At 37.3% G+C, this 18,778-nt stretch overlaps 1 protein-coding gene across 3 annotated transcripts in view; it reads left to right on the top strand.

Moving 5' to 3' along the window:
* Positions 1-18,778, top strand: part of USP6NL (USP6 N-terminal like) — a 114,390-nt gene that overhangs the window by 87,283 nt on the left and 8,329 nt on the right. For all 3 annotated transcript variants that reach the window (XM_036401067.2, XM_036401065.2, XM_036401066.2), the window contains 7 exons: positions 1,166-1,275; positions 3,483-3,531; positions 5,184-5,304; positions 8,374-8,468; positions 10,135-10,200; positions 10,288-10,387; positions 12,517-12,669. In XM_036401067.2, the coding sequence (XP_036256960.1) occupies positions 1,166-1,275; positions 3,483-3,531; positions 5,184-5,304; positions 8,374-8,468; positions 10,135-10,200; positions 10,288-10,387; positions 12,517-12,669 (694 nt within the window). The remainder of the gene's footprint in view (positions 1-1,165; positions 1,276-3,482; positions 3,532-5,183; positions 5,305-8,373; positions 8,469-10,134; positions 10,201-10,287; positions 10,388-12,516; positions 12,670-18,778) is intronic.

Here is an 18,778-nt window from a genome sequence, read left to right as displayed (position 1 = left end):
CAAACTTTTGGTACCTTTCTATTCTTTCACATATGAGAGATTGCAAGGGCTTAGGGTGCTTCTTTTCCTGTATTCCATCATATCACAGGTGTTTAAAACTAGAAATTTTCCCTTTGCTGCTTTTCTGTCTGTCTGGGGGACAAATCATTCTGGGTGTTCAGTTTAAGTTGTACTGAAAGGTGCACATAGCTGAGATTGTGGTTAGTGCTGTGTTGGTTCAAAGACTTACAATCCCTCATGTGCCTAAAGCTTCTGGTTGTGTTCAACAGACTTGATGCATGTTATTGTTCCCTGTTTGATTCCTTTGTTATTATCATTTTTTACTTTATTCTTCTATTCTTGCAACCAGAGTCTGTAGAGTTTTGCCTTTTGCTTGTCTGTGGTATTCTCTAATAGTCAGAAGTAATATTCTAAAAATAGCATTTTGAATCCAGGGTCTTGCAAACTCAGATTTACTGACAGAAGTGAGAGTGAAAATGAATGAAAGTCAAGAGAAAATTATTGTAAGTGCAAAAAATAAGGTGTCAGTCTAAACCTGTGCAGGTTTCATAAGTACTCAATTACAAAAATGGATTTAATTATAAAACACTAAAGCAAGTGCTAAAGTAGACATATTGTACAGCTAAATTAGAGTAGAACAGAAAGACAGAGGAAATTACTAGAGAAATGTCCATTATCTATATTTAGATAATAACTGGCAGCTATGTAGCTATTACTTCTGCTAGAGAAAAAGACAGGAGAAGTATGAAAACCACACTAAATCATTTCCTTAAAGCCTAGTCTAGAGCATTTGCATCTCAGGTTCTTGTTTCTGAGTAGCAAAATTAATTTTCTTTCTCTAGTGCTGTGCCTGCCTCAGATATGACAATAAGAAATTTAAAATGCTGAAGCACTCTGAAATATGAGTTGTGAAAGATGTGTCAAAAAAATGTGTATTATGGGATGGGCCTTTCTGCATCTTTACTCTGTGGCTGTTTCTGACTCCTAGAATTTGTGCATGTACGTGCTTATTTTGGAAGTTGAAAGTGTTACTCTTGTGAGTTGCTATTCTGTCTTGTTTTAAATCCCATGATGGCAGTTAATTCAACTCAGCTGTACAGTCAAGCAGGTTTCTGCTCTTTTAGAGCTCACAATTTTAAACCTCTGTTCTTTACTGTACTCCCAGAAATTGAAGTGTCGAGCACGAGGGTGTTCACCAGATATTCGGCAAATTGACCTCGATGTGAACCGCACGTACAGAGACAACATCATGTTCCGGGACAGATACGGTGTCAAGTAAGTCAGCTTCCCTCTCCCCAGAGATTTTAGCCTTCCTTTGGATTTTGTATTCTCCCATTATCTAATTCAGTACCAAATAAAACAGTATTTTTGTAAGTGAGCATTTATTTACAACTATAGGCCATAATGCTTTTGGATTTCTTCACAATGTTTTGTTTTGTTATATTTTTTTGCTGCCACTAGAGGAGGAATATTAGGCAGCTGTCATCTTTAAAAATGCTTAATAGTGAAAAAAGTGGGGATGCAAACATCAGTATTGTTGCTTGCTTGCAGCATCAGCACCCTGCTGAGAAGAAGAGGGTATTTTTCCCCTTCTGTCTCTGTATTAGTTCAGTTTTTAATCTCCTTTTCTTGCCAAGGCAGATTTTATGGTAGTCTGCTGTTCTCAAAAAGTGGTACTCAGAGCTGTGGGCTTTAATGTGATAATAAAAGAAATATTTTCTTACATTATTATTCTGGATATTTTGTGGAAAAATCCTGAGTCAGGGGAATTTCTTTGAAGGCAGTAAGGAAGGAGCACAGAGCAGGGACTCCCAGGCTGAGATGGCTCCATGCAGCCTGTGCAGTTCTGATCCAGGGCTGGCAGTGACTGTGCTGCTCGGGCCTCTCTGTGTTCTGTGCACACATTTTAGATGTCAACAGGAGCTCGTTGCCTCTTCAGTTTGGGGTTAACACAAGCAGAGCCAGCTCCAGTCCCTGTGGCTGTTGTAACCATGCCCTCAGAGTCCACAGGAAAGCCTTTGGCTGCCTAAAGCAATTTCACACTTGGAACAGATCTCAGAATTACTGTACATATATTATGCATTTCCAGCAATGCCTCGATGAAAAATTCAGAAATCATTTCACATAGCAATGAAATAAAGTCCCCTGGGTGAGTCAATTGCTTGTTTGGCTTTTAAGAACACTGTATGTCTTTGAAGGTTCATTCTTTTACAGGTCTTCAGTGCTACCATCTAGTGTAAATAATGCTGAAATCACTGTTATTCTGTGTAGGGAACTGTGAATGAGATTGAGCTCCTATGCTCAGTTCATGTGGTCAGCTGAGGATACAGGAGGTTCCTGTGCTCACTGGGGACCTGTCAGTTTGTCATTGTAAAATGAGGCTCCAGATTAATGGCTAGTACCTTGTTACACTTTTCTTTGGTTACTGAAGAATGGCTAAACTTCAGTGCTGCAAGAGGCTGAAGCAAAATGCCACCCATGCAGGTGTTTTGATAAAATTCTCCAAGTATAACTCCTCTTCCTAAATGAAAATAAGCACCTTCTGGCTTATACTGTCTTTTATTTAGCCTGCTAATATCTCTTTCCATTCATTGATTAGTAATGGAGAGAATTTCACTGGACAGAAAAAGGACAATATGCAAAACTCTGTTGTTAAATCTTAGCAGTTTTACTTGTAGATGAAAGTAAGCATTCAGGTATCCAGATTCTCTCCTGAACAGGTGACAAAAAGTAGCTGTGAGTTTAAAAGTTGATTATGAGAGCCCTGCACCATTGTTTCATACACACCTTGGAAAGAGCAGAGTGGTGCTGGCTGGTTTGGGGCTTTTTGTCTGGCTACCTTCACAAGTTAGACTGTTTTGCAGAGAGCAAGGGGCTTCTACAAAGCTTTTTGTACTTCTAGCTCTGAAGTACCCAGAGATCAACAGAGGGCTGAGCACAGGCTGCTGAGCCAGAGTTAATATTGTTTTTCTTCAGTTTGACAGTAGCAGTCACTAGAGCAGACTTTAATTTCAGTGCCAAGATTAAGACACCTTTGTGGCTGCTTTGTGTATTTCACATCTTCACTTCTACATCTCTGTTTGGAATCACTAACAGCTGTTAGTGTTCTGCAAGCACAGAAAACAAGTTTGGGGAGTTTATATTTTGGCATTCAGAATAAATCAGTGTTTGAAATGTCACCCGTGCAATGTTTCACTTTACCTGTCTGTAAAAGTGATGATGTGTCACTGCTCTCTTTTAAAGTATATTGATACTTTTTGAAACATTTCAATGTGTAAAACTTCATAAAGGTGCTAATTACAAAATAGGCTTGAAATCAGAATCACTTATTGTTGTCAAATGTGGTTTATCCTGTTCTTTAGTGCTAGACAAGTTAAATTGGGAAAACTTGTTTCCAAAATGCAGTTCACTACTTCTATGTTTTTCTGTTTTTACAAAAGATAATGCTATAGTTTTTTCATTTTCTGCTCTTATTTCTCCAGGCAACAATCTTTGTTCCATATTTTAGCTGCATATTCCATATATAATACGGTAAGCTGTGTTCCTTCACACTTCAATCTGGTTTCTCTAAATGTGCTGTAGGATAATAACTTGCATCTCTTTCTCCCTAAAAAAACCAACAAACATTTCAGAGACCTTTAGAAGTACATAGAAAAAAAATTACTTGTTGACATATTTTGAGCTGAAGTTAAAATAAAGCATCTGAATGATGAGTTTTATAGGACAGACTGAACTATGCTTACAATTTGTAATAATAATGAATTTGTGCTGTGCTGGAGTTTTATGTGATTGATATTTCCCCCATTATGTTATCTGCCTCCCTTTCATTTGAATGATGGGGAGGAAAATACTGCAGAAAGATGCATGTTGGAGTCCACAGGTGTATTTCATAACCTGAAAGGTTAAAAAAAAATTGGAATTAGTTTAAAAGGTTGCATCTTTACATAAGTGCTTGGTCTTGGCTGCGGTCCTGAATGGGATTTATTAGAGTGGGGTTCCCAGACTGTATCATAAGGGTTAGAAGCTTATGTATTTGGTAATGTCTTTTGACTGTGCTAAAAATAGAAGAAAAAGAAATGCCTTCATATCCACATTTAACTGTGGTTTAACTGTTCCCTCATCCCTTGGGCCCATTTTGAGGATTTCTGTACATCTTCCATTTTATATCCATCAGCAACTCCCCATAAGTCAATATAAAATATGTTAACTTTAGAAGAGGAAAGAGAAATTAAAGCAGTTACTTGAATTAAATACTGGTTGGTTTGGATTTTTTCAAAGTTCTAGGAAATGTAACCTTTCTGTCTGACCTTTTCTACCTCATATAAAATATTGGACTGGTATATTCAAGTTGCATGAATAATTATGTTTAAAATCAATCATCAAAGTGTAATGATGTGAATATTATGATGAAGTTTTTATTTTGCACTTCTTGTTGTATTTTTGAAGTTTTTATTTTGCACTTCTTGTTGTATTTTTTCTCTTAATGTGTAGCAGTTCTTATGCTTTGGTTTTATCTCTAGAACAAAGTTGTGCTAAGAACTTGTAAACCTGAAAAAATTTACTCTACAATTAAGTAATTGTCCTTACACATACTTTATTGATGCGGTTATCTTTGCAGCTGAATGATAGTGCCAGCTGGTTCCTGCCATAAAATCCTAAATTAATAGCAGAGGAAGTACTCAAGTTCAGTTTTGGAACAATAAATTTTTTCTTTGTGTTTATTACAATTGCTTGCTATTGGGCTGCTAAACTTGAGCAAGCTACAGGTCACTGTTAAAAAATCCTGTGTTTATCAGATGGTGCCCTGACTGTAAACAAGAATAAAGCCAGATACTCTCACCCTCCATAAAACCCCCCAAATTACAACTAAATGAGAAATGCATCCATTGGACAAAAAGATGATACAGTAACTAGAAAATAGTACTGACCAAGGATTTTGTTCATCAGTAGTGAATTCTAATGAGCAATCAATACTTCCAAGTTACTTTTCAGTTGGAGGGTTGTGTATCATCCCTTCAATCTATCAATATTTTTAATGTTTAAATATGAAGTGGTTTTGGTGGGAAGCTTTGCTGTCAGGACAGGCATCATCTTTCCTCCACTAACTCAAGGAAAAGCTAAAAGCTCATGGCTGTGAGGCTTCTTTTTCCAGCATTTTAATTTTTCCACTGTATGATTTCCAGGAAGTTGGATACTGTCAGGGAATGAGCCAGATCACAGCTTTGCTCCTGATGTTCATGAATGAAGAAGATGCCTTCTGGGCCTTGGTGAAGCTTCTCTCTGGTCCAAAGCATGCTATGCATGGTATGGAGTTTCCTGTCAGTGTATTTAGGTTTCAACCTGTCCTATTTAAGCTGTAAATTATTTGAAAATGAAACTGTTCTGTTTGCATTGGTCAAAAATAAAACATAATGAGAGCCTTATACTTGGGGGGAGGTATTGGATGGAGCTCTCATCCATAAGAGAGAGTAATGGTTTTTATATGTGATATCTTTCAAATAGTTCTTAATGAAAATCAGATGGTTTCCTCTTCTCTTATTCTCTCAGGGAATGTAACCAATTGAAAACTAGTTATGTAGACATCTATATAGTAATAAAATAGTAGTGGAAGCCTAATACAGAATGTGTAAAGTAATATTGCAGCTGTGCTATCGTTTGGCAGGACAGGAATCTGCAGTAAAAAAATGGACTTGTGTCTAGGCATGAACTTCAGGCTTCTCAGTTTTATCTGTACCTCACACAGAATTTTCTGCTCTCATGCTCTTGTGTTATTGGTGGTTCTCTCTTTCCATGCCAGATTTACTATGATCTATGCATATGCCATGCCTATTGGTATGGAACAAGTCCAGAAATTCCAAAACATTTGTGATGTTGCAGTTCTGGTGATTTAGAAAAGCTGTGCTTCTTGGAAGCCTGCAAAAGTAAATGTCATCCAGAACTTGGGCTTTTTAGCAAATTTCCAACAAGTTCTAGCTGCTTTTCCCTGCTGAAGAATTTCTCATTCTGTGTTATCTTCCTTCCCATGCTTTTCATTGTTCCTGGATGTTCTCCACCCCCAAAACAAAGGCATAGTTTTTTATTTTGCTGTTTACAGTTCTGCAGAGCTATCGACTTAGGGGGAGGGAAAAAGTGTGATCTGATGTCAGTGTCATAAATGAAATTTTGAGTTCATCAAATGTGAAAAGATTTTCTTGGAGCCTTACACAATGATAACACAGACTAAAAGCATCTTACAAAAAAAAAATCTACAGATTTCATAATAATCCAAAACTGTGTAACTGAAGCCATATAGAATATTGAGCTCAAAGCTCACAGAAAATTCTTACTTTGGGGCAAGTCAAAATCAGGTCCTTATTTACCAAATCATGTGCATGATAAACTAGAGGATTAAACACAGGCAGATGAGTTGCTTGCTCCCTCCTTCCCTCCTTTATTCCTGTCACACACCTGTCAAGTGATGGGGGAGAAAAGAGGGAGATTTGAGTAGCCCAAGGCTTGATGAGCTTCTCCACAGAGCATATGAAGCATTGTATCACAGCTTTATTATACACACTGAAACTGTTTTGGAGTGCCTGTTAGGCAGGTGTGCATTTATATTCATTGATAAAACTTTAATTAAAACTCATATGTTCCCAATTTATCATTTATTAAATGTTGCCAACTAGTCTAAGGTTCTGCTTTCAGCAGGTTGGACCACATAATCTCCAGAAGTCCTGTCCAACCTGGATTTCCTGTGATTCCTTGAGTTTATCTGTTTTAATTGTCACTGTGCATCTGCAAATATCACTGTAGATTCTGGAAAGGAAACTTTAAACTGGGAGAGGGAACTTTAAACTCAGGAAACTGACTTAACTGATGTTATATTACAGTTTGCACTTTCTGTGTTCTTCTTTGGGGAAAGTAGCTTAAAGCACTGTCTTTAAAGCTTAAGGAATTTCAATTCCAAATTGAGAAAATCCATGAAGAAAAACTTGTATAGTTGCACTTGATGGCACTGATCATCAGATAGTTCTCTGAAATGGGCACCTGCCTGTGGAAATCATGGGGGTGGGCAAAGAAATTCAATTAGAACCCTATTGGCAGGATTAGGATGGTTAAAAGCTCCTCCCCACAGACAAGGTTTTTCATGGTTTTTTTTCAGTTTTACCTGTGATACAGCAACCTGGAATACTTTTTGGGTGCAGCCCTTTAGGCAGACTAATTTTTAGTATAAAAGTACTTGAAATCAGGAGATAAATTTGTCCTTTCTGGTATTTCATATTGTATGGAAGATGTAAAGTCTCTAGATGATAAAATGCAGACATCAGACCCTGAAAATAATCTGCTTTTTTGGAAGCTCTTTCCATTGATCTTTCTATAGTCCTAAAAATTCAGGATAATGAGTTGGTGTATGTAAATGTAAAAGAGCAACCTTTCTTGGAAAAAGAACCTTTATTGTTATTGTTGATGGCTAATTAGCTCTGATGTAGTCACTGTTTACAGTAAGGAAAAAACCAAATGCCTTGCCTGTGTTCTTGAAATTTCCTAATATGCAACCTGACATTTAAGTATTGTAGAATTTGCATTTGTATCCATGAAATACTAAACTTGTGTGAATTTGAGGTTTCAAGTCTTGTGTCTTAGTGACTGTGCACTGAATTGCACAATTGGAACTAGAAAGACTTTGCTTTTTGATTTGGGACTTCAGTCACTCTATTTTTTTTTTAAGTTGCATGGCTGCTATGGGTCTGTACTTTTCTTCCAGTTTTCATACTGCTTAGAATATATTGGAGGTTTTTTTAACTTCAACTCTGCTGATACCTCAGCTGGAAGGGGGACTTAAGAGTTTTCCATGTGTAATCACTAAAACAATTCGATGGGTTTTTTGATGCTCTCTGTTTCAGTTGTGTGAGCTCACAGTCTTTGCTTATAGGATATAATCACGGTATTTGTCTTGTTAGAATATCCCTCTTGTCTTTTTTAGGGTCTTTTCTTCAATGCAGACAGTTCTAGTAGATAGCTATGCTGTTTGCCCTTCCTTCATGGGCTATAATTTCAATTTTAGTGGGTGAGGGTTGTGATTCTTTGTTTTGGTTTTCTTTTAAAGAATAATTATAAATGTGGTTTCCACATGGTCTTATATTGGTTTGACTAACGTAGGACTGATGGATCTGCTGTCATTTGTCATCCTGATGTAATATTTGTCACTAAGGGAATGTATTGATTGTAGCTATTTAGGCCGGAGTATGTGCATAGAGACATCAAAATATTGTTATGAATATCTGTTCAGATCCAGTGGTCTTATAGAAGGATAATGTTCTTGGAGCCTTAATGGCTTTTTTAATATCATTTTATAGTACAAACACCTGTTAAGTGGCCAACTTCTTTTCTTAGGTTTTTTTATTCCTGGTTTTCCAAAACTGATGAGGTTTCAGGAACATCATGACAAAATTCTGAAGAAATTTTTGTCCAAACTTAAGGAGCATTTGGTAAGTATTTATTTCACTATGCAAGCCATGCAAATTTACAGCTTTCAATTTACCTTGTTTCAGTTCAGGTGAACCCACTAGATCAAGAATAAGCAAACTTATTCCCAAACTTGTTTAGGAGAAAATGTGAAGTTTTAAAAGGCAGAAGTGTTGTTGTTTTTGCTATAGACAAAGTTATGGTGCATCTTGACAAAGTTATGATAAAATTGGATCCTAAGAATGATTAATTTGGGTGTCTGTCTTACTTTGGACCTCTGAGTTAAGGACAATGTGTGGTTCTTCTATTTGGCCTTGTGTGAGCTTCTGTAAACAAACTGATGCTAGAACATTTTATCAGGGGCTTTTTGTATGTTTAGCTTGTGATTGGTTCATCTATGGACAGAGTTGACTTTAGGACCAACCAGTTTAAATTTCTATTGAAAAAATAGAATATTTAGAGTAGAATATTTATACTATTATAAATAGATATATAGAATAGCTATAGATATAGATATAGAATAGATATTTTAAAAACCCTTTATAAGAGGTGTTAATGGTCCATTTAAAATACTTCCATTTTCATGAAGCTACATGTTGAGTTTTATTTATTTTATTGCTTTTAAATAGAAAATAATATGCCTTTTCTTAAATATTGGCGAAATATTTTATATTTATTCTAAGATGTAACCTATTTTTCTAATGGGAGAAAAATGCCCTTCCAGTAGGCATCAAGAATTTCATTTTACAGTACATTGGTGCTGCCAGAATCCATCTCCAGTTCTTAAAAGGTAGTGGAAGAGATGCTCACTTGCAGCAACAACGTTTTCCTCATCTCTTCCTGTGAGTGTGTCACTAAAATGAGCCAATGTTACCCCCTGAAAGACAAAAGTAAAGCCTGCACATAAACCAAAGGGACTTGGCCCAATGTTTATTCAGTGTTTGTATAACAAAGTTCTCAGATTTGGTGCTTAATTTTTGGCAAAGCTGAATCTGATAAGCATAGAATCTGATGTTATCCCACAGTTAAAAGTCAAGATTTCTTAGCTTTTCTGCTTTTACTTTGGCTTTTCTTCTTACTTTGCAAAGGACTTTGAAGAGCTCCACAAAGCTGCAGAGAAGCTTTAACAATCTTTGCATGGGTGTCATACCTGATGGAGTATCTGTGCTCTAGGGGAAATCAGGCCCCTTAATCAAGAAATAAAATTCCTTATCAACCTACATCCTGTTCGAGGCCCACTGGTCAAAGAATTTGATTGTTTTCCAATAATTTCTGGTGGATATGTATTTTTGTAAGGAAGTCCTTTCAGCCTTGCTACAGAGGCATGAAAGACTTAATGGACCCAGTGCCTGAACGTGGGTTGCTCCAGAGTACTGATTGATTTTTTTTTGAGAGAGGATTTTATCCTCTGCTACCTCTGTCCCAAGAACATGATAAAAGTCTAGGATGCATTAATACTTCAGCACCTCCAAGTGCATGTTCTTCAGGTGGTGAAATTAATGAAGAAAAGCTATAAAAACCAGAATTTGCCTCTGTTGGATTGAAGTAACAGTGTCTTATATAGTAAAATTAATTATTTATGGTGACTATTGAGTACATTAGCCTCAAGGGGAAAATGTTTTTTCATGGAGAGTGCAAGGCATTACTTGGATTTTTGAAAGTATTTTTCAACTTCTGTGTTGTTTGCAGGACTCCCAGGATATGCCCACCAGCTTTTACACAACCAAGTGGTTTTTCCAGTGTTTTCTTGATCGTGTGAGTATGTTTTTCTTTCTGTTGCTGTTTTTAATTGTGACTTGGGGCAGACTGTTTTCACAGCATTGCCTGATTCTGTCATTGCAGACTCCCTTTACATTAAGCCTCAGGATATGGGATATCTACATACTTGAAGGAGAGAGGATTCTCACTGCTATGTCTTACACAATTCTGAAACTGCACAGAAGTAAGAAAGAAATCTGTCAAACCTTTGAAACCTGAAGAGAGGTTCAGCTAGTTTTGTTCTCATTTTGTGTAGTTTGACCTTAATGTGTAAAAATCTTAGTTTCCCACGTGCCTTATGCTGCTTCTGACAGATATTTTAAGTTCCTTATGCACAGAAAGTTAAAAATCTTTGCTTTATAATTGTGTGTTGTGGGTTGATCATGGCTGGATCCTGGTGCCCACCAAGCTGCCCTATCCTTCTCTTGTTCAGCAGGGCTGGGGGAAGGAGAAAACAAGATGGACTTTTCTAAACACCAGGGCACCTGTGGGGAAAATTAACTCCATCTCAGCTGGGCCCAGTGCAGTGTGATTGTCAAACAGAAGTATTTATTAGAGTAAGAAAGTTATTTGGACCTGAAGTCAGTTGTATTACTGACTAAACAATGGGGATAAGTGTGGTAGTTTCATGATCTGGAAATGGCTTCTTTAGCCACAGGATTTAAATTAATGAAAAAACACACAAAGAATCAAGACTGTGCTACTAAATGCTGAAAATCTACCAGCAAATACCTCAGCAATGAGGAATCACCAGTCTGTGTCACTTTATACCATTGTTTGTCCAAGAATGTAATTAAAATCCAGAAATTCTCTAGTCTGCCTGTGTGACATTCTCCTTCATCTCTTGACTTTGGGTGGAGTAAAATGTGAGATTTTGAACAGAACTGTCTAAAGCATCTATGCTGGGTTCCCCAATGTGACTTTGCATCTATGTTCCAGGAACCCAAAAAGCTTTTGAGGGTGGAAGCTTCTAAATAGATGTGAGCATTTCTAAGGATGATGCTTTGTAGCTCAACTTTGAGACACCTCCTCCTGTGGGACTTGGGCTTTCTGAGTGAAGTCATTTGACTCTGTGTAAATGCAGAGGTCTGGATGGGGCTCATCAAATCAATGTTTTAATTTCCTTGCTAGTTTATCCTTCTTGAACTGTGGGGATGCTGCCTCACTGTCTCACTGGGATGTTTTAATCAGTTTGTTCATAAACAACTTGGAAAAATGGAACAGGTTACCTTCTACATTTTTGCATTTGAGAAAGCCAAACATTTAGAGGCAAATCATTAGGCTTAATATTTTGGTTTCTCTTCTTTATTTGCAAATAGATATCTACTTGATTTTTTTTTTTTATTCACCACTCTGTTAATGGAAAGACCTGAGGAAAAAGTCTCAGTGTGGATTTGCTTGCTTAGCAAGTACACAGCAACTTCCTCCATGATCAAACACTGAGAGAACCTCACGGCAGCAGAGGAGATGAGAGGGCTGGCAGAGAAGCTGGCAGAAGACAGAGTCTGATTTGTTTTCCAATTTCTTGTCTACCCTCAAAAACATAGATGGTGTAGCTGTTCAGTCAGAGTCATTGTGGAACACATGCCGAGAGCGTTTTTATTACAGCACCAAACCAGCTTTTTTTAATGGTTTCCATATTGAAATTATACATCTGAAACTTTTGATGATGTACCAATGATGAAAAAAGAGACAGGTATGCAGTTACAGCCTTGCAATCCACATGGCCTTACTGCTGTGTAAAAAGGGAAACGAAAAAAATCTGATAATTATAAAATGACTTTCAAAATATGACCTGAATTTTCAGAGAGCCTGAAGCAATGGTTCTGAAGTGTGAACTGCCATCATCATTTCATTGGGAGTTAATTCAGTTGTGAATGAGGGTGCTGTAAATAGGGATTTTTAAAATGTTTATCTGCTTTTCAGAGCTCCTGATAAGAGAGATGATGTCTGTTGTACAGATCCACAGCAGTGGTTGTAAGTTGAGGATGCAGGCTGACCAATAAAAGCCTGAAGCTGTTGGACATGAGAAGGCTGAAGGAGGGTGACTTGGAGTTGGTTTTCTGAAGGTGCCCCTTTTTGAAAAACACCATCCTAAGTAAAGAATAATGTTTAGAAAGGATTTCCATGGTGACTTGCAAGTGAATTTTTAATGTGTTTTTACATCTAGTTGTAGAAATCTGTTATCTGCCTAATTAACAAGTGTTTTTCATTCTACTTTGAAAACAAAAGCACCTCATGACTAAAGTACATTTTTGAGTGTTCATTATCACGATGTCTTAATATATAATGTAATATTTTCTCCTTATATAGAGCATCTGATGAAATTACAAATGGAAGAGCTTGTAGAATTTCTGCAGGAGTCTTTAGCCAAGGATTTCTTCTATGAAGATGACTTTGTAATAGAGCAGCTCCAAAATTCTATATCAGAATTGAAACGAGCAAAACTGGATTTACCAGTAGCTGGTAAGAAACTTGCAAATATGCAGAGTTAGATATTTGGAGTCATTCACACATTGGTAATTTTTTAAATGTTAATTAATGCTGTTGAAAACTGTGCAAATATTTTCCTCTTCATCACTGCATAGATTTGGGGAATTTTTACCCAAAAATATTTTTCAGTGTAAAATCACCACTTCTCCTTTCATGAAATTTCCTCTTCTTTTGGTGTTTTGTTTGCTGTTTTTAAGGTAATGGCAAAGCACTGTGAAAAGTACAACGTTCTGGTAATTTTATGACCTTGAATTTATAAAACCTTTCAGACAGAGGATCAAATATCAAGGTTTTAAAGTGTCTGAAACACTACATTGTCTGGGAATCCAGACTGTTTTGTAGATTGATTAGATGTGGACCAAACTTCAGGTCAAATAGCTTCTTCTGTTTGTCAAATCCAGATTTTTAATTTTTTGCAAATGATAGACTTGCTGGGTCTTTAATGGAATAGTTTTCATTATTTCTTTTTAGCCTTTGTGCTTTTTAGTTGCAGATGAGAGATGGTTGTTTCATGTGACCTTACTTAGGAAATGTATAGGATCTCTTCAAGATTCTATTCTTTTTTCTATCCCTATCTCCATAGTCTTTAATTAGAATTTTTCTTGTGATTACTCAGAGTCCTTTTACTTTATCTTTGCTAATTGTAGAAAAGTATGTGAGAATATGTTTTTTAAAAAATTCCAAGCATGGCAGAATTTACCTTGAAGTAACTTTATTAAGTTGCTGTGGTTAGCTTTCAGAAGTTCAAAAGTGTCAGAATAAAGGTTGCCTCTGTAGCATTCTTGTGATAATTTGTTCTTTCATTAATGAACTTAATTTTTTCTGTTTCTGTTGACATTATTTATTGCATGTAGTATTGGGCTGTGTCAGAACTCCTCATCACAGGTAAATACCTGTTCTACCTGATTCTTCAGATCTGTTCCTGTGGAGTACAAACACTTTCTGTGTATTTGTTTCTTATTTTGCTTCTTCTCAGAGTTCCCATTTCTCTTGCTCCCTATTCCTTTGTTTTCCCCAGTTCCTGAATTTCTGTACAATCTCTCCAGCAGAATTTCTTCCACCCACAACAGGTCTAATTCTACTTTCTGCCTTTTCATCTGTTGCTTCCCCTTTCTCACCACAGCATTCCCATTCTGCCATCTCTCCATCCTTTTTCCCCAAGCTGAGTTTCAGTTTTGACTTTCTCTTCAGAAGAAGTTGCTCTTTATCCCTACACTTCAGCCAGGTGCTGTCTCAGGGGTCTGGTGCAGTGGGTGACCAATCTGAGCAGCTGTGTCCCTCAGCATCAGTGCCACACCACCATGGTACAAGGAGATAGATCACAGGAGTCCTGTCTGTTCAGTCCTAAATATGAACTCTCCATGGTTATGTTTGAACTGTGAGGGGGTTATCTCAACAGCTTCACTTGACTGCAGACACAGAGATTTTTTTATGGATGTGGTAAAGTAAATTTCACCAGTGAAAAGTTCCACTTGAAACTGTGGTAGGGGAAGAGTTGGGGAAGATTTTTGTATTTTGCTACTTGATGGAGGGTAGTGTATCTTCCAGCCTAGAAAATCATGTGCGTGTAAGTCATACTGAGATTTTCTGTGGAAAATACAGAATTTACTGGAAATTTTCTTGATGCAGAAGGTAGAAAATCTGTTCTTAACTTGTTTAAGGCCTTTCTTTTGGTAGAACACAAAATGTCTTCAAGGGATTTTTGAGAATACTCTGGATTTTCATAGAAAATTCAAGGAGGATTTAGGTGACATAAGAGTCACCCCCTTGTGACAGGGAGGTGAAGATGTGAGACTCACTGAGTCTCCTTGTGGATACCAACAGCAAGGAATGGTGGCTGTGTCTTCTTCCTGAGACACTTTGGCAGTGGGGTGCAGTTGTTTGGTTTCACACCATGAACACTCAGGTGTAACCTCTGATACAGTGTTTTGGGCCACATTGGTTCTTAATTTTGGTAGCTAAATTAAAATCAGTAACAAAATGTCTTTTGTGTATTGTTTTTTTCCCCTGAACATGAATGAGAAGGTTTAATTTTAAAACAGGAAGAGCAAAGGCAAAGTGAAGTGGATTTTGGTGCTGGAATTGAGCTTTTTCCTTTTTGATTTCAGCTTAACCTGGGCAAGCCTTTCTATGTGGTATGTTTTTCCTAGGGGTAGAAGGGAACATTATTTAACCTTCCACAAACTAAAAATAAGATGCCTTCAGCCTAACCCTTGGGAATCTAGCTGATTTGTCTGCTTTTATTACTTGAGTGAGGCTGCCTCATTTGTTCTTGCTATGAATTTCATAAGCCTTTGGTTTTATTTTTTAAAGTTTTCTGCACTCTCCTAATTTTGGTTTTATTGATCACTGTCTCAAGCAGTATTCTTTTTCAGGTTTTGAACATTCTCTAGACATTCAGCTTTGCTCATGTGTTGTGATAGGATACCAGGTGCCCTCTTCAGCTGGGCAGAGGAGAGAAAACAAAACAAGATTTCTGGATCAATATAAGGACAGGGAGAGATCACTCAGCAATTGCCATCATGGGGAGAACAGACTTGACTTGAGGAAATTAACTGAATTCATTATCAATTAAATCAGAGTAGGATAGTGAGAAATAAAACCTTAATAAAAACCTTCCCCCACTCTTCCCTTCTTCGTGGGTTCAACTTCAATCCCCTTTTTTTCCACCTCCTCCTTCCCAGCAGCACAGGGGGCAGGGAATGAGGGCTGTGGTCAGCTCATCATGGTTTCTGCTGCTTCTTCCTCCCAAGGTGAGGACTCCTCACACTCTTCCCTTTCTCCAGGATGGGGTCCCTGCCAAAAGCTGGCCATGGAACCTCCATGCAAATGTCTGTCTGGCTCTGCTCTCTTTATTGCCTTGAATTTCACTGTTCTTCTTCTCATTTCATCTAAAACATATGAAACTATTAGAGGTGATACAGCCACAAAAAATACCAGCCTGCTCATTTAAGTATTCACTGTAGCCTGAGAAAATAATGTTTATTTTAGTTTTCTCATCTGAAATCAAAGCACTGCTTCCTGTCATGTACTTTTTTTTTTCACTGAGCAAAAATTACACCTTTAAGAGCTAAAGAAAAAATGCATGTTAGGATCAAGAAAAAAAAAAATCTTCATCTTGCAGTTGCATCAGTATCAGTCATCCAGGAATAGCAGTGAGCTAATTAAGCTCAGTGGAATTTTCCATCTGGCATCCTTTGTTAGGCTGTATAGATTTTCCTGCCCTAGTAGGGTAAGCTGCAGTAGGATATTAAAAGAGGTAATAACTTTTGTGTTACTTTAAAGTGCATGTCTATTTATGTCTGATGTAGCTTTCCCTGGCTCACTTCCTCCATGGCTTCTCTCCCTGAATTAAGGAGCTCCTTGTTCCCTTCAGGGCCCAGAAGGAAGGGACTTGTTTAATATTTTCTCACTTGTTTAATATTTTTCTCACATTTTAAGGACAAAGCCCTTAAAATGCTCAGCCAGAATAGATGGGTGTTCAGGGGATCTTGCTAATTTTGGGTGCCACTGATTGGCACTGTTTTTACCATGGCTGATTTGCATAAAGAAGGCCATGGATTTTTCTTCCTTTCTGTGCTGATTCTAGTTTTGTGCTGACCAGTTCAGGGTAGCCCATAACAAGTCCAACCTGCAGAGTTTGGAACTCTGATGCTGTTCCTGCACCCCAAGGTGAGCATCCCTCTGTTCCCATGGCTATGGAGACAGGGCTGTGTGCTAAGCACACCTCTGACTGGGGAGCTGGGGATTTTAGACCTTGGAACAGGGAGGCTGTGGCAGCTATACATAAAAACTGTCCTTGGAGGTCTCTGACACAGCCTCAAAAAGAAGAAAAGGCATTTGGTATTTTCTGGATTGCCTGGAACATGGTGAAGGATGTCCACACCATGGCTGGTTCTTGAAGAGCACTCTCACCTAAATCTCTGTGAATTTACATATTCTCCTGGAGTCAGATCCAATGTAAATTCAACCATCTCTTCCTTAATTCAAGGGTGATATTAAGACCATAATGTGAAAATTTTTCTTGGTATACACCATTGATTTCCAAAATACCTTGATGCAAATTCTTTCCTTGTCTGTTACTTAAAACAGCAGCTAAATTCTATAAATGCTCACAAGATATGGATAGAATTTCTAGCTTTGCTGTATTTTTTTCCTGTAGGACTACATGAATAATGCAATGCTCAGTAAACAATATTTATATATGGATAGATTTTTATAGTGTCTGACTTTAATAAACAGAAGTGCTTACCAGTGAAAGTTCCATATTAAAAATATGTTGCTGAAAAGAGTTTATTAATCCAGTGTTTTATAAACAAGACCACTTTCCAGGTGTGAAGCCCCTCATGTCTCTTCTTGAGACAGTTTCTCACCTGTGTTTTAATATAAGGGTCCTGAAGAGGGTGGGCAGGGGGCTCCTGGGTTGCTTTTTAATGACTGAAAGTTAAATAGACTTTGCAGCAGCTGAAGGCCATAAATCAAAGACAAAGATCTTGTAGCTTAATTTTAAAGCAATATTGGCAAATTTGGAATCTTACTGTGTCCTTGTGATTAACACCAGCTTTAAACTGCTGTTCTTTTAGTTTTCCCAATCATTTCTGTATTTGGGGAAAACTAGCAAAGTTTGAATTTTGTATTTGCCGTAAATTTAAAAATGTTTATCTGATATTTATCTTTGAAGTGAATAAATCTAATATCAGTATCTTTTATTCAATGATCTATTTTACAGTCATAGTGCAGAAATGTATACTACCTCAGTAATCTATTAAATAATGTCTGTCCTCTCCTGTTAATGAGCCTTCTGGCAGCCAAAGCAATAGAAATATGTAAATCAGCTTGACTTTCCTGTTTCTGATGGTGTCTTTCTTTTGGTTGTGTTTTGTTTCAGAGGAATTTTGGATTTTTCTCTTACACTTCAAGAATACACAAGTAGCTATTTCAGACAATGCACTTCATGCTTTAATAAACTAAACTGTTTTTTCTGCCTTGTTTTTTGAGTGATGCAACTACTTTACAATACTATGAACTCAATAATATGTGGAGTTATACTAATACAGTTAGTATATGTCCTTAGCAGTTTTAGACTTTGGCTTTGCATCATTTAAAAATATTTACTGTCTAAAACTTGCATGGTCTTTAAACACATGATCCAAATAGTTGTGTTGATCATTGCTCACATTGCTGTTTGAAACTGACTTTTCAAGGAAGTATATTTTCTGGAAGAAATGTGGAATTAGGAATGTAAAGCAGTGGTTAATTTCAGATATTTCTTTTTTGCAAGGGCACCTTACAGATGTGCAGCTGATCACCTGTATCTTCTGGCTAATAGCCAAACCTGTTAAGATTTCTGTTGTTTATCTGAATGCAGATGTTTATAAAATAAATTTTCTTTACTGTCAGTACCAAAGAAGTGACACAGCTGCAAGAGAGGCACACAGTGCTTTTAGTTCTCCCTTCAAGTTTTCCAGCATTATTTGATTTAGCAGTTCCTTTGCCAATGATGGCATATAAAGGAAGGAGGAGCAGAGGTTGACTTTCAGACAGCAGCTAGAGCTTCTAGTGCAGGCACTCAAGTTTCTTTAAAATTCTCTTGGTCTTGTAAACTGAAGAAGATGGGATGTCACTGGTCGAAAATAAACACAAAATTTCAAGTTGTCATTTTAAGAGGGTTTTTTTTATGACCATTACTATCCTTGAAAATTGTGTTAGAACAGTCAAAGTGCATGTATTCTGGTGCTGAAATTAAGGACTAGACTGTTATTCACCGGAGAGAGCACTTAAAGCACTTTACTCCAATTATATGTCTGCTGCTCGATGCATGAGGCTGTTAGTGCCTCCTGAAGCAATTATCTGTAAAAGTCTTGTAGTGCAGATCGACTTCCACTGGGTGGTGGCCAAGGCTTTGTTTGAGCAGGAGGAAGTAAAGAGAGGCAAACTTTCTTTATTGTGGCTTGTCTAATCTTTTGGGGAACAGTCAGATCTGCTCATATTGGCTTTGCTCCTTTTCGTGTCAGGGAGTATGTTTGCCAACAACAAACAAGCACCTGATTGTTCTTGTTTTGCTCAAGTTGTCTCCCTCTAC

This window comes from Molothrus ater, chromosome 5 (genome assembly GCF_012460135.2).
Source record: "Molothrus ater isolate BHLD 08-10-18 breed brown headed cowbird chromosome 5, BPBGC_Mater_1.1, whole genome shotgun sequence".
NCBI lineage: Eukaryota > Metazoa > Chordata > Aves > Passeriformes > Icteridae > Molothrus > Molothrus ater.
This window is presented reverse-complemented; position numbering and strand designations above follow the sequence as displayed.